General features: G+C 54.4%; 1 protein-coding gene across 2 annotated transcripts; it reads right to left on the reverse strand.

Annotated features, from left to right (window-relative positions):
- Nucleotides 1–938: 938 nt before the first annotated feature.
- LOC140459020 (interferon-inducible GTPase 5-like) lies at nucleotides 939–3,082 on the reverse strand. Of its 2 annotated transcripts, none has more exons than XM_072553735.1 (2): nucleotides 2,339–3,082; nucleotides 939–1,092 (listed from the first exon to the last, which is right to left on the reverse strand). In XM_072553735.1, the coding sequence occupies exon 1, from the start codon at nucleotides 3,079–3,081 to the stop codon at nucleotides 2,401–2,403; it is 681 nt and encodes a 226-aa protein (XP_072409836.1). In that variant the 5' UTR covers nucleotide 3,082; the 3' UTR covers nucleotides 939–1,092; nucleotides 2,339–2,400. The 2 variants fall into 2 exon arrangements, with proteins under 2 accessions (XP_072409836.1, XP_072409835.1); XM_072553734.1 differs by having other exon boundaries at nucleotides 2,297–3,082.
- Between the last annotated feature and the right edge of the window lie 19,332 nt (nucleotides 3,083–22,414).

Genomic DNA, 22,414 nt, shown 5'->3' on the forward strand with positions numbered 1-22,414 from the left:
TGCAGTTCAGGCCTCTGTGTTTAAGAAAGGATATAAATACATTGGAGGACGCTTGGAGGAGGTTCACAAAATTGGAGCGGATGAGTTGACTTATGATGAAAGGTTGGGCCTATTTTCACTGGAGTTTCGAAGGGTGAGGGGTGATCTGATTGAAGTGTTTATGATCCTTAGCCCTTTATCAAAGTGGATGGGATGTTTCCTGTTGTGAGTTGGGGGGGTGGGGGGGGGGTGCTTCCTGTTCAAATTAGGGTTTGCTCTTTCGGGACAGAGATGGGGAGGTTTTGTTTCCTCTCAGGAGGTTGTGTGACTTTGGGAGTCTCTGCCTCAGGAGGCAGTGGAGATGGGGGCCGGTGAATATTTTGAATACGGTGGTCGATATATTCTTATTGGGTGGAGGAATCCAAGGTTATTGGGGATGGATGAGACTGTGGAACTCAAAACATCAACAGATTGAACTTGACCTGATTGGACAGGGGGGCAGGTTTGAAGGGCCAATGTACTCTGGCTCCCAAGTCACATGTTTGTATGCGTGTACCCAGCAATGGGAATACCTTTGCGAGATACCCGATAATTGTTGTTTGCCTGGGTTTGTAGTATATCCAGGTTCGCAATACTTTGGATTTGTAATGTGGTGAGATTCATTACATACCTGGGAACAGCAATGTATTGGGATCTTGTAACATAGCCAGGATTTGACCTGTATGTAGCATTTCAGTGATTTCCGCCCTACCTTAAGCTCTCTGCTGTGACAAATTAGCCATTCTGCGCACGTTCCAGGTAGAACATACTTTTCTTTAGCGCCTTTCGCCTCCTCCAGATGTCTCCAAGTACTGCTGAGCCAATGAAATGCCTTCCTTGAAGTGTAGTCACTATCGTAATTTAGAAACGTGGCAGGCGGGTGATAAAGAGACAAGGATTTTTATTTTATTGGGGGGAGACCAGGTTTGTAAAGGGTATATACAGCAAGGCGGAGCAGCCAAAGGTAGTGGGGAGGGAGTCCAGTCATTTGGAATTCTCTTCTGCTTTTGCTCCCTAACCACTGCGTCTTATCTGACCTGCCAAAAGAGGAGGAGGAGGCATGAGGGAACGCACCTGTGAACAAAAGGAGAAAGATTGGATATTTCTCTCGCCAAACCACATCACAGAGAATGCAGGACTTAGTTTTAAATGCAATGTTACAAAAAAAAAGGCAGTCAATTTGCAAACTCCCACAAACACTGATGTGGCGCGATGATACAGGTCAAGGATGATTTTTATTTAATTCATTCACGGGATGAGGACATCGCTTGCTGGTCCAGCATTTATTGCCTGTCCTTAATTGCCCAGAGGATAATTCAGAGTTAGCCCCATCACGGTGACTCAGTGGTTAGCACGGCTACCTCACAGTGCCAGGGACCCAGGTTCGATTCCAGCCTCGGGCAACTGTCTGTGTGGAGTTTGCACATTCTCCACATTCCTGTGTGGGTTTCCTCCGGGTGCTCCGGTTTCCTCCCACATTCCAAAGATGTGCAGGTTAAGTGGATTGGCCATAGTGTTAGGGTGGGGGAATGGGTGAGGGTGGGCTACTCTTTGGAGGGTCAGTGTGGACTTGCTGCGAGTCTGGAGTCACATGTAGGCCAGACCCAAGTAAGGATGAAAAGCAGGAGGCTGGTCTACCTTGGATTCCAGCGTCTGCAGTTTTTTTGTTTGGTCTTGGACAAGGTCAGGATGGCAGTTTCTTCCCTGAACTGAGTGGGTTTTTTTCAACAATGGTTTCATGGTCATCATTCGACCCTTAATTCCAGCTTCTTTTTTTTTATCAAATTCAAATTCCACCACCTGCCTGTGGTAGGATTTGAACCTGGGAACATTAGCTGGGTTTCTGGATTAATTGTGTGGCGATAATACCATTCGGCCATCTCACCCTCCCTAAAATAAACATCGACCCAGGACAGCGGGGGGGAGAACTCCCTTCACTCTTCCTCTCTCAGGCTGTGAGATCTTTGAAACTCTGGGGTGTAAAGCCTCAAGCGAGAGACAGCATTGATCGCGGTGTGGCAGTCTCTCGAGGCATCGAGACACCGAGAGTCAGCCCAGAGTCCCAGGCTCAGTGTTCCTTGTAGACTGTACACTCCACGCCTCCCCCCCCCCCCCCCCCCCTCCCCCAGCCGGGCGGCACCGAGCTGATTGATCCATCCCCTCTGTTGGGGGTGTGGTCTGCGGTGGGGGGGGGGGGGGGGGGGGGCGGAGGGAAGGGAGGCCTCCATCTCCTGCGCCACCTGTCAGATGGTGGAGTGGGGGGAGGGGTTGGAAATACCTGCGATGGAAAGCGTTTTGGGGTCTCTCGCGGGCCACTCACTCTCGGCTCTCGGGTGAGTCGGGAGGGCCGGCTCCGCGGCATCGGGTCCATCCCGCCGGTGATCAGAACTGACTGTTGAAGGTCTCAATGAAGTCCTGGAAGTCAAACCTGTCCGGCTCCAGCGCCGAGAGGAGGAAGACGTGCGGGAAGTGGACGCCGATGGCCCTCAGGGTCTTGGAGAAGTGCTTGCGGATTTCCCTTAGTAGGTCGCCCTGGTTGAAGTTCTGCTGCTTGGTGTCGCCGACGTAGACGTCAATCTTGGTGCGGGCAAACAGGAAGCTCTTGCCCATCCGGGCGATCTCCTTGGCCAGGTAGAGGACCTCCTCGTCCATCCGGCTGCTGGAGGTCAGGATGTAGTAGTCATAGGAACGCAGGTCCACCTTCTCCACGTAGGCGTGCTGCCTGATCTCGCTGGCCTCGATGCCTGGCAGGTCCCACAGGAGGATCCGGGGGTTGCTTGGGTAGACGTAGGATCGGGGCAAGCCCTTGCAGCTGGCCCCGGCCGCTCTGGGCTCGGCCTCCTCCCCTTCCTCGCCGTAGGCCCTCATGGCGTCCACCAGGGTAGACTTCCCGGAATTCACCGGCCCGGTCACAGCCACGTTGATGTACTGCTTCCTGGTGGACATCAGGCTCTTTTTCAAGCTCACCTTCCTCAGGCACTGGGCGGGCTCCACCTGCGCCGAGCTGAAGTAGTAGGAGAAGGAGTTTCTCAGCGAGATGAAGATCTCGTAGAAGAACATCATCATTTCCTGCGGGAAATAATCACAAAGAAGTGTTCAGAGCCGGCGAGCAAATTCAGGAAGGACACGGACATGTGCGCCTCCGCCACCTTCCAAACCTCTCCACCACCCCCCCCCCTCCAGCGTTTTTGGAGTAGCCTGGCCACAGTACGAAACCGGCTTCCATCAACAGCATGGGGACAGAAATAGGCCACTCAGCCCCTCCAGCCTGTTCCTCCATTCAGTGAGATTGTAGCTGACCAGTGGTCCATATCACTGCCTGCAGGGCAAAAGTGTTGTCACAACCTCCTGGCTCAGATCAAGTCATCATAACTTGGGAGCACAGGGCCCTGTGCTAAATGCTGTGAGGACATGAGTTCAAATCCCACCGTGGCCAATGGGAGAATTTAAATTCCACTCACGAAACCCCGAATGGAAAGATGGTCTCAGTAACTGTCCCCACAAAACCCTCCTCGATTATCTTTAAAACCCAATGCCCTTTGGGAAAATAAATCTGCCGTCCTTGCCTGGTCTGGCCTACAATAGAACTCTAGGCCCACAGCAATGGGGTTGATCCTTAATTCCCCTTTGAAACAGTCCTAGCAAGGCATTCAGTTCAAGGGCACTTGGAGATGGGTTACAAATGATGGTCTGACTGGCACAGCCCAGGGATGAATAAATGTAAAAAAGAGTTCAGTGCGATGCGGCTGGGGACCTATTATTGGACACAGCTGTCTGCGTAGTTGACAAATCCATCAGCAGAAAGGCCATTCAGCCCTTTGTATTTTTGCTAGCTCTTTGACCCACTTAGTACTTTTCTCCATCTACCCCATCATTCCTTCCCCCAGCAGAACCTCAAATGAATCCCCTTCAAGTATTATTCAACTCCCCCAGCTGAAAGCTCCCTCTACACTGTGCCCCATCAAACACTCCCAGGACAGGAACAGCACGGGGTTAGATACAGAGTAAAGCACCCTCTACACTGTCCCCCATCAAACACTCCCAGGACAGGGACAGCACGGGGTTAGATACAGAGTAAAGCTCCTTACACACTGTCCCCCATCAAACACTCCCAAGGACAGGGACAGCATGGGGTTAGATACAGAGTAAAGCTCCTTACACACTGTCCCCCATCAAACACCCCCAGGACAGGGACAGCACGGGGTTAGATACAGAGTAACGTTCTCTCTACACTGTCCCTCAAAATACACGCCCAGGGCAGGGACAGCACAGGGTTAGATACAGAGTAAAGCTCCCTCTACACTGTCCCCCAAAATACACCCCCAGGGCAGGGACAGCACAGGTTTAGATACAGATTCCAAAGGTGTGGTGCTGGAATAGCACAGCCAGTCAGGCAGCATCTGAGGAATACAAAGTAAAGGTCCTTTTACAATGTACCCATCAAATACTCCCAAAAGATGTACAGCATGGAGTAAGATATAGAGTAAAGCTCTCTCTATACTGTCCCCCATCAAACACTCCCAGGATAGGGACAGCACTGGGTTAGATACAGAGTGAAGCAAAATTAGTTGAGTATAGTAGCAAGGAACAAGGATATTTTACTGCAATTATACAAGCATACTGTGTGTAGTTTTGGTCTCCTGAGCTCAGGAATGATGTTGTTGCTTTAGGGAACTGCATGGTGGTTAATGAAATTGATTCCTGGGATGGCAAAGCTGAAGTGTGACGAGAGATTGAGTCAGTTAGGATTATATTCATTGGAACTCAGAAGAATGGTGGTGGGGGAAAAAATCTCATTGAAACCTATGAAATTCTCACAGGTCTCGACAGGCTACCGACATTTGAATAAAGGGGGTGTACGGGACAAGGGGTGATCGTTTAAGGATAAGGGATTAAGCTTTTATGACTGAGATGAGGAGTAAGTTATTCAGCCCAGAGAGTGGGGGCGGGCCTCTGGAATTCACGATCACACAAAGTGGTTGAGGCAAAAACATTCTGTGTTTTCAAGTTGTCAGCAGATGTAGCTGTTGTGGTTAAAGAGATCAAGGGACACAGGGGAGGATGGGACCAGGGTATTAAGCTCAATAAACAGTCATGTTTATTTAGACATTATTAATGTTTCTCCGGGTGCTCTCGTCTGTTTTGGATGTAAAGTAAATATTATTCGAGGAAAATTAAATAAGGAGATATTAATTGGAGATAATTAGCTATGAGATAAATATGAATTGGAGAAAATTACATATGAAGCCGATATTAATGAGATTATTAGTCATTAAGTATTAATGGATTATAATTAGATATGAAATAAATATTATTTTGAGTTTCTTAGGTATGACATATTATAATTAGATATAAAATAGATATTAATGGTAATTATTGGAGATAAAGTAAATAGTATTTGGAGATTAATAGATAGAATGTATATATTAATTCGAGACTATTAGATATGAAGCAGATATTAATGAGATTATTAGATATGAGGTAAATATTAATTGGAGATTATTAGAGATTAGGGAAATATTATTCGGAGATATTAGTTACAAAGTAAATTTTAATTGGAGATAATTAGAAATGAAATAAATATGAATTGGAGATAATTAGTTATGAAGCAGATATTTATTGGAGTTTATTAAAGTTGAGGTAAATAATAATTGGTGATAATTAGATATGATGTAGGTAATAAATGGATTTTATTAGATATGAAGTAAATATTATTTGGAGATTATCAGAGATGAAGCAGATATTAATTGGAGATTATTAGATATGAAACAAATGTTAATTGGGGATTATCGGAGATGAAGCAAATATTAATTGGAGATTAATGGTAATTATTGGAGATGAAGTAAATATTATTTGGAGATTATTAGATAGAACATATATGTTCGTTCAAGATTATTAGATATGAAGCAAATATTAATGAGATTATTAGATATGAAGTAAATATTAATTGGAGATTATTAGAGATAAAGGAGATATTATTTGGAGATATTAGATAAAAAGTAAATTTCAATTGGAGATAATTAGAGATGAAGTAAATATGAATTGGAGATAATTAGATATGAGGCAGATATTTATTGGAGTTTATTACAGACGAGGTAAATATTAATTGGTGATAATTAGATATGATGTAGATAATAATTGGAGTTTATTTGATATGAAATTAAGATTATTTGGAGATTATTAGAGATGAAGCAGATATTATTTAGAAATTATTAGATATGAAGCAAATGTTAATTGGAGATTATCAGAGATGAAACAGATATTAGTTGGAGATTATTAGAGATGAAATAAATATTATTTAGAGATTATTAGATATGAAGTAAATATTATTTGGATATTATCAGATATGAAGCACATGTTAATTGGAGATTATTAGATATGAAGTAAATATTATTTGGAGATTATCAGAGATGAAGCATGTTAATTGGAGATTATTAGATATGAAGTAAATATTATTTGGAGATTATCAGGGATGAAGTGAATATTAATTGGAAATTATTAGAGATTAAGTCAATATTATTTGGAGATTATTAGATATGAAGCAGATATTATTTGGAGATAATTAGCGATGAAGTAAATATTATTTGGAGATTATCAGGGATGAAGTGAATATTAATTGGAAATTATTAGAGATTAAGTCAATATTATTTAGAGATTATTAGATATGAAGCAGATATTATTTGGAGATAATTAGCGATGAAGTAAATATTATTTGGAGATTATCAGATGTGAAGCAGATATTATTTGGAGATAATTAGCGATGAAGTAAATATTATTTGGAGATTATCAGATATGAAGCAGATATTATTTGGAGATAATTAGCGATGAAGTAAATATTATTTGGAGATTATCAGATATGAAGCAGATATTATTTGGAGATAATTAGCGATGAAGTAAATATTATTTGGAGATTATCAGATATGAAGCAGATATTATTTGGAGACTATTGGTTGATTATTTACACAATATTAAGGATTATCCCAGCTCTCCAGCCTGTCTAAAGGACATGGTCTGATCTTCCATCCTGGGTGAGCTCCAGACGGGAGCTCGGCCCGTTCTGGGAGGCGGCACCAGGGCCAATCCGGGCCCGTCTCCATGGTAACGGCCTGAATTTCACCCCAACCCTGATCCTACCTCCATGGCAACGCCGCGCGCTCCCGCCGACGCTGGAGGAACAAGCGGTAACTAGGGGGCGGGACACCGTTACTAGGGCGGGGCCATGACGGGCAGGCGTCTCCGCCAATCAGCACCGCCGAAGTGACGTCAGCCCATGTGTGTCAGGAGGGGTGAGGATGAAGTGGAGGATGGGCGTTGGGGGGGGGGATGATGGGGGAAGAGAGTGGGGTGAAGGCTGAGGGCTGTGGAGGGAGTGTGGGCGGAGGGAGTGGTGGTGAGGGGAGTGTTGGGGGGGGTGGGGGTGAGGGGAGTGTCGGGGGGGGGTGTGGGGTGTGGGGTGTGGGGTGAAGTGAGGGGATTGTCGGGGTTGGGGTGAGGGTGAGGGGTGTGTTGGGGGTGAGGGTGAGGGGAGTGTCGGGTAGTGGTGGGAGTGAGGGGGGTGTCGGTTGGGAGTGGGGGTGAGGGGAGTGTCGGTGAGGGAAATGTCGGGGGTGGGGGTGAGGGAAATGTCGGGGGTGGGGGTGAGGGAGAGGGAGGTGTCGGGGGTGGGGGTGAGGGAAATGGCGGGGGTGGGGGTGAGGGAGAGGGAGGTGTCGGGGGTGGGGGTGAGGGAGGTGTCGGGGGTGGGGGTGAGGGAGGTGTCGGGGGTTGGGGGTGAGGGGATTGTTGGGGGTAGGGGTGAGGGTAATGTTGGGGGGTGGGGGTGAGGGTGAGGGTAGTGTCGGTGAGGGAGGTGTCGGAGGGTGGGGGTGAGGGTGAGGGTAGTGTCGGTGAGGGAGGTGTCGGGGGGTGGGGGTGAGGGAGGTGTCGGGGGTGGGGGTGAGGGAGGTATCGGGGGTGAGGGGAGTGTCGGGGGTGGCGATGGGGGTGAGGGGTGTGTCGAGGGTGGGGGTGAGGGTGAGGGGAATGTCGGAGGTGGTGGAGATGGGAGTGTCAGGGGAGAGGGGAGTGTCGGGGGGTGGTTGGGGTGAGGGGAGTGCTGGGGGGGTGTTTGGGGTGAGGGAAGTGGTTAGGGTGAGGGGAGTGCTGGGGGGGTGGTTGGGGTGAGAGGAGTGCTGGGGTGTGGTTGGGCTGAGAGGAGGGCTGGGGTGTGGTTGGGGTGAGGGGAGTGCGTGGGGATGTTTGGGGTGAGGGAAGTGGTGGGGGGTGGTTGGGGTGAGGTGAGTGTTGGGCAGTGGGGGTGAGGGAGTGTTGTGGAGTGGGGGTGAGGGGAGTGTCGGGGGGTGGGGATGAGGGGAATGTTGGGGGTGGAGGTGAGGGGAGTGTCGCGTGGTGGTGGGGGTGAGGGGAGTGTCGGGTGGTGGTGGTGGGGGTGAGGGGAGTGTCGGGGGGTGGGGGTGAGGGTGAGGGGAGTGTCGGGGGGTGGGGATGGGGGTGAGGGGAGTGTTGGGGGGTGAGGGTGAGGGGAGTGTTGGGGGGTGGGGGTGAGGGGAGTGTCGGGGGGTGGGGGTGAGGGGAGTGTCGGGGTGGGGGTGAGGGGAGTGTCGGGGTGGGGGTGAGGGGAGTGTCGGGGGTGGGGGTGAGGGGATTGTTGGTGAGGGAAAGGTCGGGGGTGAGGGAGGAGTCGGGAGGTGGGGGTGAGGGGAGTGTCGGGGGGTGGGGATGAGGGGAATGTTGGGGGTGGAGGTGAGGGGAGTGTCGCGTGGTGGTGGGGATGAGGGGAGTGTCGGGTGGTGGTGGTGGGGGTGAGGGGAGTGTCGGGGGGTGGGGGTGAGGGGAGTGTCAGTGAGGGAAAGGTCGGGGGTGGGGGTGAGGGAGGAGTCGGGGGGTGGGAGTGAGGGGATTGTCGGGGTTGGGGGTGAGGGTGAGGGGAGTGTCGGTGAGGGAGATGTCGGGGGTGGGGGTGAGGGAGATGTCGGGGGGTGGGGGTGAGGGAGGTGTCGGGGGGTGGGGGTGAGGGAGGTGTCGGGGGGTGGGGGTGAGGGAGGTGTCGGGGGGTGGGGGTGAGGGAGGTGTCGGGGGGTGGGGGTGAGGGAGGTGTCGGGGGGTGGGGGTGAGGGAGGTGTCGGGGGGTGGGGGTGAGGGAGGTGTCGGGGGGTGGGGGTGAGGGAGGTGTCGGGGGTGGGGGTGAGGGGATTGTCGGGGTTGGGGGTGAGTGTGAGGGGAGTGTCGGTGAGGGAGATGTCGGTGAGGGAGGTGTCGGGGGGTGGGGGTGAGGGAGTTGTCGGGGGTGGGGGTGAGGGAGGTGTCGGGGGTGGGGGTGAGGGAGGTGTCGGGGGGTGAGGGTGAGGGAGGTGTCGGGGTGGGGGTGAGGGAGGTGTCGGGGGGTGAGGGTGAGGGAGGTGTCGGGGGTGGGGGTGAGGGAGGTGTCGGGTGGGGGTGAGGGAGGTGTCGGGGGGTGAGGGTGAGGGAGGTGTCGGGGGGTGAGGGTGAGGGAGGTGTCGGGGGTGGGGGTGAGGGAGGTGTCGGGGGGTGGGGGTGAAGGAGGTGTCGGGGGTGGGGGTGAGGGAGGTGTCGGGTGGGGGTGAGGGAGGTGTCGGGGGGTGAGGGTGAGGGAGGTGTCGGGGGGTGGGGGTGAGGGAGGTGTCGGGGGTGGGGGTGAGGGAGGTGTCGGGGGTGGGGGTGAGGGAGGTGTCGGGTGGGGGTGAGGGAGGTGTCGGGGGGTGAGGGTGAGGGAGGTGTCGGGGGGTGAGGGTGAGGGAGGTGTCGGGGGTGGGGGTGAAGGAGGTATCGGGGGTGGGGGTGAGGGGAGTGTCGGGGTGGTGGTGAGGGGAGTGTCGGGGGTGGTGGTGGGGGTGAGGGGAGTGTCGGGGGGGTGGAGGTGAGGGGAGTGTCGAGGGTGGGAGTGGGGGTGAGGGGAATGTCGGAGGTGGTGGTGAGGGGAGTGTTGGGTGTGTGGGAGGTGTCGGGGGGCTTGGGGTGAGGGGAGTGTCGGGGGTGGGGGTGAGGGGAGTGTCGGGGGTGGGGGTGAGGGGAGTGTCGGGGGTGGGGGTGAGGGGAGTGTCGGGGGTGGGGGTGAGGGGAGTGTCGGGGGTGGGGGTGAGGGGAGTGTCGAGGGGTGGGGGAAGAGGGGAGTGTCAGGGGGTGGTTGGGGTGAGGGAAGTGCTGGGGGGGGTGTTTGGGGTGAGGGGAGTGATTAGGGTGAGGGGAGTGCTGGGTGGTGTTTGGGGTGAGGGGAGTGATTGGGGTGAGGGGAGTGCTGGGGGGTGTTTGGGGTGAGGGGAGTGTCGAGGGTGGGGGTGAGGGGTGTGTTGGGCAGTGGGGGTGAGGGGAGTGTCGGGGAGTGGGGGTGAGGGGAGTGTCTGGGGATGAGGGGAGTTTTGGGGGTGGAGGTGAGGGGAGTGTCGGGTGGTGGTGGTGGTGGTGAGGGGAGGGTTGAGGTGAGGGGTGTGTTGGGGGTGGAGGGGGTGGGGGTGAGGGGAGTGTCGGGAGTGGGGGTGAGGGGAGTGTCGGTGAGGGAGATGTCGGGTGGGGGTGAGGGAGATGGTGGGGGTGAGGGAGATGGTGGGGGTGAGGGAGGTGTCGGGGGTGGGGGTGAGGGAGGTGTCGGGGTGTGGGGGTGAGGGAGGTGTCGGGGTGTGGGGGTGAGGGAGGTGTCGGGGTGTGGGGGTGACGGAGGTATCGAGGGTGGGTGTGAGGGGAGTGTCGGGGTTGGTGGTGGGGGTGAGGGTGAGGGGAGTGTCGGGGGGGTGGGGGTGAGGGGAGTGTCGAGAGTGGGAGTGAGGGGAATGTCGGAGGTGGTGGTGAGGGGAGTGTTGGGTGTGAGGGAGGTGTCGGGGGGCTTGGGGTGAGGGGAGTGTCGGGGGTGGGGGTGAGGGGAGTGTCGAGGGAGTGGTTGGGGTGAGGGGAGTGTCAGGGAGTGGTTGGGGTGAGGGGAGTGCTGGGGGTAGGGGTGAGGGGAGTGCTGGGGGTAGGGGTGAGGGGAGTGTCGGGGGTGAGGGTGAGGGGAGTGTTGGGGGTAGGGGTGAGGGGAGTGTCGGGTGCGAGGGAGGTGTTGGGGGTTGGGGGTGAGGGGAATGTCGGGGGTAGTGGAGAGGGGAGTGTCGGGAGTGGGGAAGAGGGGAGTGTCAGGGGGGTGTTTGGGGTGAGGGGAGTACGGGGGGGGTGGTTGGGGTGAGGGGAGTGCTGGGAGGTGGTTGGGGTGAGGGGAGTGCGGGGGGGGGGTTGGGGTGAGGGGAGTGCTGGGGGGTGGTTGGGGTGACGGGAGTGTTGGGCATTGGGGGTGAGGGGAGTGGCGGGGTTGAGGGCAGTGTCAGGAGATGGGGGTGAGAAGAGAGGTGAGTGTGCGGGAGAGGGGAGTGTGGGGGTTTGGGTAGTGTTGGGGTGTGAGAGTGAGGGCAGTGTCAGGGGAGTGGGGAAGGGGGAGTGTTGGGGAAGAGGGGAGTGTTGGGGAGTGAGGGAGAGGGGAGTGTCGGGGTGAGGGGTGTGTTCGGGGTGAAAGTGTCTGGAGGAGTGTGGGGCTGGGCTGAGGGGGTCTGGGGGAGAATGCTGCAGGAGTCTGGACAGAGGGTATATGGAGGTGGAGGGAGGTTTTGGAGGGAATGACGGTTTTAGAAACGGTGGGATCGAGGGGTCAGGAAATTGGAGGAAGAGATGGAGGGCTGGGTTGGACAGTTTGGATGAGTGGAGAGAGGGAAGTGGGGATATAGGAAAAGGCTTGAGGGGAGAAGTCTTGGAGGGAGAGTGGAATGCGAGGGTGGAAGGGAGGAAAAGCCAGGGATTGATGGAGACAGAAGGCAAGAGACACTGGCATAGGGAAAAAGTGAGGGAAGGTAAAATACGAGGATGGAAAGAGGAACAGGAAAAGATAGGGATAGAGAAGAGGGAAAGCAAGAGACGGAAACCAAGTGAAGATGGGAGAATGCAATGGACAGGGGTATCTGGGCTTTCAGTGCTGAGGGAGCGCCGCACTGTCGGAGGGTCAGTGCTGAGGGAGTGCCGCACTGTCGGAGGGTCAGTGCTGAGGGATTGGGCACTGTCAGAGGGTCAGTGCTGAGGGAGTGGGCACTATCGGAGGGTCAGTGCTGAGGGAGTGGGCACTATCGGAGGGTCAGTGCTGAGGGAGTGGGCACTATCGGAGGGTCAGTGCTGAGGGAGTGCCGCACTGTCGGAGGGTCAGTGCTGAGGGAGTGGGCACTGTCGGAGGGTCAGTGCTGAGGGAGTGGGCACTGTCGGAGGGTCAGTGCTGAGGGAGTGGGCACTATCGGAGGGTCAGTGCTGAGGGAGTGCCGCACTGTCGGAGGGTCAGTGCTGAGGGAGTGGGCACTGTCGGAGGGTCAGTGCTGAGGGAGTCTGCTGTGAGGGAGCTTTACTCTATCTCACCCTGTGCTCTAAATGTTTGTTGGGGGCAATGTAGAGGGAGCATTACTCTGTATCTAACCGTCTGCCGACCCTGTCCTGTGAATGTTCGGAAGTGCAGCCCTCGATGAAGCTGACAATTGGTTTGCATAGTTAGGGGCTGGAGTTGCCGAATGAGCTTGCAGACTGCTCGACATTCTCCCTTTTACTGAGCCATCCAGTGTCTCCCTTTGTAGGTGCCGTGCAGAATGCTGCACTATCTGAACGTGCCCTGGTGCATGTTGAAACAGAAGCCTCCTTCCAGCTTCCAGTGAATGCCCTTGAACCTCCTTGCAGTGTACGATCAGCTTTGCTGACGACAACTCTGTATCGACTGAACTCTTGCCAGCAAGTAATCAATGGTACAGCAGGAAAAAAAAACCCCTTCCTTTCACGTTAATGGGAGTGCTGTGTGTATGCAATGCAGTCCTCTCTGGGTCACCAGTAATAATGCTCTCACGTAATCCTGCAGAGCTTGTGTGGATCAGGGAGTGCCTGGGAAGTGGAGAGATCCCAAGAGGCTCGGGGATCGGGGTATGCAGGAATGGGAGACCGGGCAGGCCACTCTGCCCCACAGGCTCCTGCTGTCACGCACCCAGCCCCCCCCAGCCGATCTTATACCTCAACACCATCCTCTCCCTCAATCCACGGCTTTCTTGCTACCTCCGATGTAGACAAACCCCCTATCCATCAATCGCTTGTAATGACTCATTGCTTTGGTCAGAGTTTTGAGCACTGCGGGGATTACAGAGATAGGGAGGAGCTATAGGGGGTTACAGAGATAGGGAGGGGATGTAGGGGCTGGAGGGGGTTACAGAGATAGGGAGGGGGTGTAGAGGCTGGAGGGGTTACAGAGATAGGGAGGGGTGTGGGGCTGGAGGGGTTACAGAGATAGGGAGGGGGGTGTAGGGGCTGGAGGGGGTTACAGAGATAGGGAAGGGGTGTAGGGGCTGGAGGGGGTTACAGAGATAGGGAGGGGCTGGAGGGGGTTACAGAGATAGGGAGGGGTGTAGGGGCTGGAGGGGTTACAGAGATAGGGAGGGGTGTGGGGCTGGAGGGGGTTACAGAATTAGGGAGGGGATGTAGGGGCTGGAGGGGGTTACAGAGATAGGGAGGGGGTGTAGGGGCTGGAGGGGTTACAGAGATAGGGAGGGGTGTGGGGCTGGAGGGGTTACAGAGATAGGGAGGGGGGTGTAGGGGCTGGTGGAGGTTACAGAGATAGGGAGGGGGTGTAGGGGCTGGAGGGGGTTACAGAGATAGTGAGGGGATGTAGGGGCTGGAGGGGGTTACAGAGATAGGGAGGGGGTGTAGGGGCTGGAGGGGGTTACAGAGATAGTGAGGGGATGTAGGGGCTGGAGGGGGTTACAGAGATAGGGAGGGGGTGTAGGGGCTGGTGGGGGTTACAGAGATAGGGATGGGATGTAGGGTCAGGAGGGGGTTACAGAGATAGGGAGGGGGTGTAGGGGCTGGTGGAGGTTACAGAGATAGGGAGGGGGTGTAGGGGCCGGAGGGGTTTTAGAGAGAGATTGAATTGGAATGTGTGGAGCTCATTCCAAACCAGGATGGGAGTTTGAAAATGCAGCCGTTGCCTGCCTTGCAGAGTGTTGGTCAGGAAGCGAGGGGTGGGTGTGATGGGAATCAGATTGTGTCTGGGTTAAGTTGCACACAGTTGAGCTTTGGATCCACTTAAATGATGTACTTCAGGATAATATGCGGGATACCTGCAGAAAGTGTATTGGAATATAGTCAAGTCCAGAGTTTAGAAACCAGATGATCTGTAAATGAGCCAAGACATCAAATCAGTTCGACCTTGTCCACCCAGAGTCCTGGTTCAATCAATCCTGGAGACACCGTGGGCAGCTCGGTGCTCTGGCACACTTTGGGAATGGGAAGGAGGGCAGTGTGGATTCACTAGATCAAACCTGAGCCCTTGACCTTTAGATTGTGCGGAGTGATCTCACACTCTCCCTCTCTCTCTCACACACAGAGACATTAATATAAACCTGGACACACACAGACAGACGTGTACGTGCACACACATTAATATAAACAGACTCACATTCAGAGATATGTTCGCACACACATTAATATAAACAGACTCACACTCGGAGATATGTTCACACACAGACATTAATATAAACAGACACACATACATGTACACACACAGACATTAATATAAACAGACACACATACATGTACACACACAGACATTAATATAAACAGATACGCAGAGACGTACACACACAGACGTTAATATAAACAGACACACAGACGTACACACACAGGCACTAGTATAAACAGAGACATACAGACATGTACACATAGACATGAATGTAAACAGACACAGACATATACACACACAGACATTAATATAAACAGACACACACATACATGTACACACACAGACGTTAATATAAACAGAGACACACACGCAGACATTAATATAAATAGACACATACAGACCTATGTACACACAGACCTTAATATAGACAGACACACAGACATGTACACACACAGACCTTAATGTAAACAGACATACACATATAGACGTGTACACACTCAGACATTAATATAAACAGCGATGCACACACAGACATGTACACAAACACACGGATGTTAATATAAACAGACACACATACAGATGTGTACACACAGATAAATGTACACACAGGCATTAATATAAACAGAGACACACAAACGTACACACAGACATGATTACACACACAGAGAAATTAATATAATCTGACACACACACAGACATATGTACAAATACAGACATAAACAGAGATACACACATATTGAAATACACACATTAATATAAACAGATACACACAGACAGACACAGGCATACGTACACACACAAACAGCAACACACAGACATTAATATGCACCCTGACACAGATTCCGTGGATTAAGATGAGGGGCCGAAGGCTCAAGAATCAGACTGATGTCGTCTCTTGGAATGGTAATAGCTACCTATCTCAGTCCCCAAGCCGAATCCTCTCTCTCCTCCAATACTCCCTTCTCTCTCTCCTCCATTACTCCCCCCTCTCCCCTCCATTTACCCTCCCTCTCTCTCCTCCATTACCCTCCCTCTCTCTCCTCCATTGCCCTCCTTTCTCTCCTCCATGACCCCCTCCTCTCTCTCCACCACTACTTCTACCTCTCTCTTCCCTCCATTACCCCCCCTCTCCCCTCCATTACCCCCTCCTTTCTCTCCTCCATGACCCCCTCCTCTCTCCCCTCCATTTCCCCCTCCTCTCTCCACCATTACCCCCTCCTTTCTCTCCTCCATGACCCCCTCCTCTCTCCTCCATTGCCCCCTCCTTTCTCTCCTCCATTGCTCCCTCCTTTCTCTCCTCCATTACCCCCCCTCTCTCCACTATTACCCCCTCCTTTCTCTCCTCTATTACCCCCCTCCCCTCCATTACCCCCTCCTTTCTCTCCTCCATTACCCCCCTCTCTCTCCTCCATTACTTCCCCCTCCCCTCCATTACCCCCTCCCTCCCCTCCATTACCCCCTCCCCTCTCCCCTCCATTTGCCCCTCCTCTCTCCACCATTGCCCCCTCCTTTCTCTCTCCTCCATTACCCCCTCCTCTCTCTCCTCCATTGCCCCCTCCTTTCTCTCCTTCATTGACCCCTCCTCTCTCCCCCCTCCATTACCCCCCTCCTCTCTCTCCACCATTACCCCCTCCTCTCTCCCCACCATTACCCCCTCCTCTCTCCCCCCTCCATTACCCCCTCCTCTCTCTCCTCCATTGCCCCCTCCTTTCTCTCCTTCATTGACCCCTCCTCTCTCTCCCCTCCATTGCCCCTCCTTTCTCCCCTCCATTACTCCCTCCTTTCTCTCCACCATTACCCCCTCCTCTCTCTCCCCTCCAATACTCCCTCCTTTCTCTCCACCATTACCCCCTCCTCTCTCCCCCCTCCATTACCCCCTCCTCTCTCCCCCCTCCATTACCCCTCCTCTCTCTCCTCCATTGCCCCCTCCTTTCTCTCCTTCATTGACCCCTCCTCTCTCCCCCCCTCCATTACCCCCTCCATTACCCCCTCCTCTCTTTCTACCATTACTCCTCCTCTCTCCCCCCTCCATTACCCCCTCCTCTCTCTCCTCCATTGCCCCCTCCTTTCTCTCCTTCATTGACCCCTCCTCTCTCCCCCCTCCATTGCCCCCTCCTTTCTCTCCTTCATTGACCCTCCTCTCTCCCCCCTCCATTACCCCCTCCTCTCTTTCTACCATTACTCCCTCCTCTCTCTCCTCTCCATTACCCCCTCCTTTCTCCTCTCCATTACCCCCTCCTTTCTCCTCTCCATTACCCCCTCCTTTCTCTCCACTGTTACCCCCTCCTTTCTCTCCACTATTACCCCCTCCTTTCTCTCCACTATTACCCCCTCCTCTCTCCCCTCCATTGCCCCCTCCTCTCTCCCCTCATTACCCCCCTCTGTCCCTCCATTACCACCCTCTCTCCCCTCATTACCCCCTCTGTCCCCTCCATTACCCCTCCTCTCTCTCCTCCATTACCCCCTCCTCTCTCCCCTCCATTACCCCCTCTGTCCCCTCCATTACCCCCTCCTCTCTCCCCTCCATTACCCCCCTCTGTCCCCTCCATTACCCCCTCCTCTCTCTCCTCCATTACCCCCTCCTTTCTCTCTCTGTCTCTCTCTCTCTCTCTCCAGCATATCCCCCATTGCCTCCTCCCCCCCATCACCACCACCCCCAGCTAGCCAGAGGCCTGGAGTTTGGGATTTACATATGGATTTTCCGTGTCTAGACTGTGAAAACACAATTGATTTCTTCAGGCAGAACACAAACCCGATACATCTTCGTGATCGAATTTCTGCCCAGGCCTGGGTCAAAGACAATCACAATGATGAAGCTTTCCTCTGCTGGTTGCCTTCAGTCAGGCTGCCGAGGTTTCTCTGCCAACAGCTTAACCCTTTCCTCACCAGATGCTGAGCAGGACCCACTGGGCTGAGATTTGGTGAGGCCACTGTGACAGGTTAGTGAATGACCGTGTCTGTTCTCACTCATTTCCTTCGTGCTGACATCCCCGGGTCTTGCACTGTCAATTCCATCATCCCCACTTCCCCGATGTGACAGAAATCAGCACCCCTCTGTCCAGTGTCTGTGTTGAAAGTGTGCTTTATAGGGTCAGCACAGAGGGAGTGCCACACTGTCGGAGGGTCAGCACTGAGGGAGTGGGCACAGACAGAGGGTCAGTGCTGAGGGAGCACCGCACTGTCGGAGGGTCAGTGCTGAGGGAGCGCCGCACTGTCGGAGGGTCAGTGCTGAGGGAGCGCCGCACTGTCGGAGGGTCAGTGCTGAGGGAGCGCCGCACTGTCGGAGGGTCAGTGCTGAGGGAGCGCCGCACTGTCGGAGGGTCAGTGCTGAGGGAGCGCCGCACTGTCGGAGGGTCAGTGCTGAGGGAGCGCCGCACTGTCGGAGGGTCAGTGCTGAGGGAGCGCCGCACTGTCGGAGGGTCAGTGCTGAGGGAGCGCCGCACTGTCGGAGGGTCAGTGCTGAGGGAGCGCCGCACTGTCGGAGGGTCAGTGCTGAGGGAGCGCCGCACTGTCGGAGGGTCAGTGCTGAGGGAGCGCCGCACTGTCGGAGGGTCAGTGCTGAGGGAGCGCCGCACTGTGGGAGGGTCAGTGCTGAGGGAGTGGGCACAGTCAGAGGATCAGTGCTGAGGGAGCACCACACCATTGGAGGGTCAGTGGTGAGTGAGAGCCGCACTGTCGGAGGGTCAGTGCTGAGGGAGTGGGCACTGTCGGAGGGTCAGTGCTGAGGGAGTGCCGCACTGTCGGAGGGTCAGTGCTGAGGGAGTGCCGCACTGTCGGAGGGTCAGTGCTGAGGGAGTGCCGCACTGTCGGAGGGTCAGTGCTGAGGGAGTGCCGCACTGTCGGAGGGTCAGTGCTGAGGGAGTGCCGCACTGTCGGAGGGTCAGTGCTGAGGGAGTGCCGCACTGTCGGAGGGTCAGTGCTGAGGGAGTGCCGCACTGTCGGAGGGTCAGTGCTGAGGGAGTGGGCACTGTCGGAGGGTCAGTGCTGAGGGGGCGCCGCACTGTCGGAGGGTCAGTGGTGAGTGAGAGCCGCACTGTCGGAGGGTCAGTGCTGAGGGAGTGCCGCACTGTGGGAGGGTCAGTGCTGAGGGAGTGGGCACAGTCAGAGGATTAGTGCTGAGGGGGCGCCGCACTGTCGGAGGGTCAGTGGTGAGTGAGAGCTGCACTGTCGGAGGGTCAGTGCTGAGGGAGCGCCGCACTGTCGGAGGGTCAGTGCTGAGGGGAGCGCCGCACTGTCGGAGGGTCAGTGCTGAGGGAGCGCCGCACTGTCGGAGGGTCAGTGCTGAGGGAGCGCCGCACTGTCGGAGGGTCAGTGCTGAGGGAGCGCCGCACTGTCGGAGGGTCAGTGCTGAGGGAGCGCCGCACTGTCGGAGGGTCAGTGCTGAGGGAGCGCCGCACTGTGGGAGGGTCAGTGCTGAGGGAGTGGGCACAGTCAGAGGATCAGTGCTGAGGGAGCACCACACCATTGGAGGGTCAGTGGTGAGTGAGAGCCGCACTGTCGGAGAGTCAGTGCTGAGGGAGTGGGCACTGTCGGAGGGTCAGTGCTGAGGGAGTGCCGCACTGTCGGAGGGTCAGTGCTGAGGGAGTGCCGCACTGTCGGAGGGTCAGTGCTGAGGGAGTGCCGCACTGTCGGAGGGTCAGTGCTGAGGGAGTGCCGCACTGTCGGAGGGTCAGTGCTGAGGGAGTGCCGCACTGTCGGAGGGTCAGTGCTGAGGGAGTGCCGCACTGTCGGAGGGTCAGTGCTGAGGGAGTGCCGCACTGTCAGAGGGTCAGTGCTGAGGGAGTGCCGCACTGTCGGAGGGTCAGTGCTGAGGGAGTGGGCACTGTCGGAGGGTCAGTGCTGAGGGGGCGCCGCACTGTCGGAGGGTCAGTGGTGAGTGAGAGCCGCACTGTCGGAGGGTCAGTGCTGAGGGAGTGCCGCACTGTGGGAGGGTCAGTGCTGAGGGAGTGGGCACAGTCAGAGGATTAGTGCTGAGGGGGCGCCGCACTGTCGGAGGGTCAGTGGTGAGTGAGAGCTGCACTGTCGGAGGGTCAGTGCTGAGTGAGTGGGCACTGTCGGAGGGTCAGTGCTGAGGGAGTGGGCACTGTCGGAGGGTCAGTGCTGAGGGAGTGGGCACTGTCGGAGGGTCAGTGCTGAGGGAGTGGGCACTGTCGGAGGGTCAGTGCTGAGGGAGTGGGCACTGTCGGAGGGTCAGTGCTGAGGGAGTGCTGCACTGTCGGTGGGTCGGTGCTGAGGGAGTGGGCACTATCAGCGGGTCAGTGCTGAGGGAGTGGGCACTATCAGCGGGTCAGTGCTGAAGGAGTGGGCACTATCAGCGGGTCAGTGCTGAGGGATGGGCACTATCAGCGGGTCAGTGCTGAAGGAGTGGGCACTGTTGAGGTCAGTCGGTGAAGATGATGCGAATGTGGTTGTCTGGATGTCATGAGGGAGCCAGCTATTTGATTGTATCATGTGTCTGTGGGGGTTGTGCTGTGCAGCCCAGTGACTGATATCCCGTGGGCAGTTCCTGCTTTCACAGCGTCTCCCAGGATTGAACATTGCTTCAGTCCTGATGAAGTCCCTTTTGTCTGAAGCAGCAGCTGTTATGAATATGGACTGGTTTAAAAACAGGCGATTGCAGTTCCCTGACGATTTACACCTGCATCGATCCTAGCAGCATCCTTTATTAAATTAGATTGATTTTTTGGCTTTCTCTTTCTGGAACTCTGCATACATTTGCAGAGTGCCACAAACTCTCTAATCTGCTAATGGACCTGTACCCAGCCAAGAACGGTTTTTATGTTTATTGAATGAGTCACAATGCCTCTCTGATCTGAGGTGTACTCCTAGCTGCTCTGTGCTACTCTCTGTGTCTATCTGATTCCGACCCGCCAACTTCTCACAATTGCTACCACTCTGACATCTCCTGATTGCTCCCTTCTCCATCATTTCCCGATTCCCCTCTCGGACATCTCCTGACTTCCATCTCTCCAACATCCCTCAACTTCCATTGCACCAACATCTCCTGAGTCCCCTGTCTCTGACATCCACCTCTCTCCGACATAGAGTCACAGGGATGTACAGCACGGAAACAGACCCTTCGGTCCAACCCGTCCATGCCGACCAGATATCCCAACCCAATCTAGTCCCACCTGCCAGCACCCGGCCCATATCCCTCCAAACCCTTCCTACATCACCCAACTCCCATCGCTCCAACATCTCCTGAGTCCCCTGTCTCCGACATCCACCGATCCCCCTCTCTCCGAAATCCCCCAACATCCATCTCTCCAACGTTTCCCGATACCCATCGCTCCGCCATTGGGGTCCATGCCTCCAGCTGCCTGGGGGGGGGGGCTCTGAGCTGTGGAATCCCCTCCCTAAACCCCTCTCTCAGAGTCAGGAGCTAGTCTTAGCCTTTCAGCCCCTCTAGCCTGCCCCACCAGCACAGGGATTTCTGAGGCCTTGTCTCCACGTTCCTCTCTCTTCCTGCGTTAACCTTGACTCCCTGAACCTCCTGTCCCGAACCCTGAATCGATGACCCAGCGCCTGCTGCTCTCTGAGGGACAGTGTTCCAAACATGCGATCTGGTGTGAGAAGCGATTGCTGCTCCTCTCTGACCTGTGCCTGAGCCTGGCTTCTGGAAACGCTGATGCAGGGAAACATCCTTTCAGCTTGCACCCTGTCATATCCCCTCACAACCTTGCATGTTTCATTCACCCTTTCAGTCTTCAAAATTCCAATGGACTTGGGCCCCGACCCGCACAATGTCTCCTGCAGAAGACGAATCCCTTCATTCCTGGGGATCAGCTGAGTGATCCCTTTCTTGAACCTATTTCCAATCCTGTTCTTTCCCTGTTTGAAAGTTTCTGGAAAAAGTTCCCAGAAATGCAGGTTGTAACAGGTTCCGCACTCCTCCCTTTCTGCCCCTTACTTTCTGTTTTAGCAATTTCTTCCAAAATGTTGCTCGCTTTTGGACAGCAGCTTCCAAACCCACGACCATGTCCACTTTGAAGGACAAGGGGCAGCAGCTAGGTGGGAATGCCACCCCCTCCGTAAGTTCCCCTCCCACCATCCTAACTTGGAAATCTACGAGTGTGGCTTGGGTCAGACTCCCGGCATTCCCTCCCTCGGGGGCATTGTGGGTCTTCCCACAGCACATGGACTGCAGCGGTTCAAGAAGGAAGCTCACCCCCACCTTCTCAAGGGGGGCAACTAGGGACAGGCAATAAATGCCGGGCCCAGCCAGCAATGTCCCATTGAGTGAAAGATCTTGCAGACCCTCCGCTCTGAGATGCCTCTCTTCCCCATTCGCTTTGCTGCGTTAATCCACTTGCCAGTGCACCAATCCATATTCTATCGCACGGCACCCCCTGACATGGCATAGATAGGGTCAATAGCCAGAGGCTTTTCCCTAGGGCAAGATTGACTGGAGTCATTGTTTGAAGATATTGGGAGGAAGGTATAGAGGGGATGGCACAGGTAGGTTCTTTACGCAGAGAGTTGTGAATGTATGGAATGCGTTGCCAGTGGTGGTGGTGGAAGCAGAGTCATTGGGGACATTTAAGTGACTGCTGGACACGCACATGGATAGCAGTGAATTGAGGGGTGCGCAGGTTAAGTTACGACATTTTACATTCGGATTAAACCACGACACAACATGGTGGGCCAAGGGGCATGTTCTGTGCTGTACTTTTCTATGTTCTATGTTCTAACTGCAGAGTTATCCCTTTCTGACTCAGCTGATGCTCACCCTCCACCAGTTCAGTCAGAGGTTGTTGCAGTAAGAGGAACTCCCTGCTTTGAAACTACTTGCTGAAACCAAGAATTCAAGCCCATGACCACCTTGACCCTGTCCTGAGAGGTCTTTATTGGTCTCCATCACCACGTTGCCCTACAATCATTCAGGACAAGATTCACCTTTGCAAAACAAACAATTGAAATAAGAGATGTAAGAAGTAACCC

Source organism: Chiloscyllium punctatum, chromosome 34, assembly GCF_047496795.1.
Source record: "Chiloscyllium punctatum isolate Juve2018m chromosome 34, sChiPun1.3, whole genome shotgun sequence".
Lineage (NCBI taxonomy): Eukaryota > Metazoa > Chordata > Chondrichthyes > Orectolobiformes > Hemiscylliidae > Chiloscyllium > Chiloscyllium punctatum.

Bases quoted from the DNA above. Each gene is read 5' to 3' on its own strand.
- LOC140459020 (XM_072553735.1), bottom strand. From the start codon at position 3,081: ATGATGTTCTTCTACGAGATCTTCATCTCGCTGAGAAACTCCTTCTCC.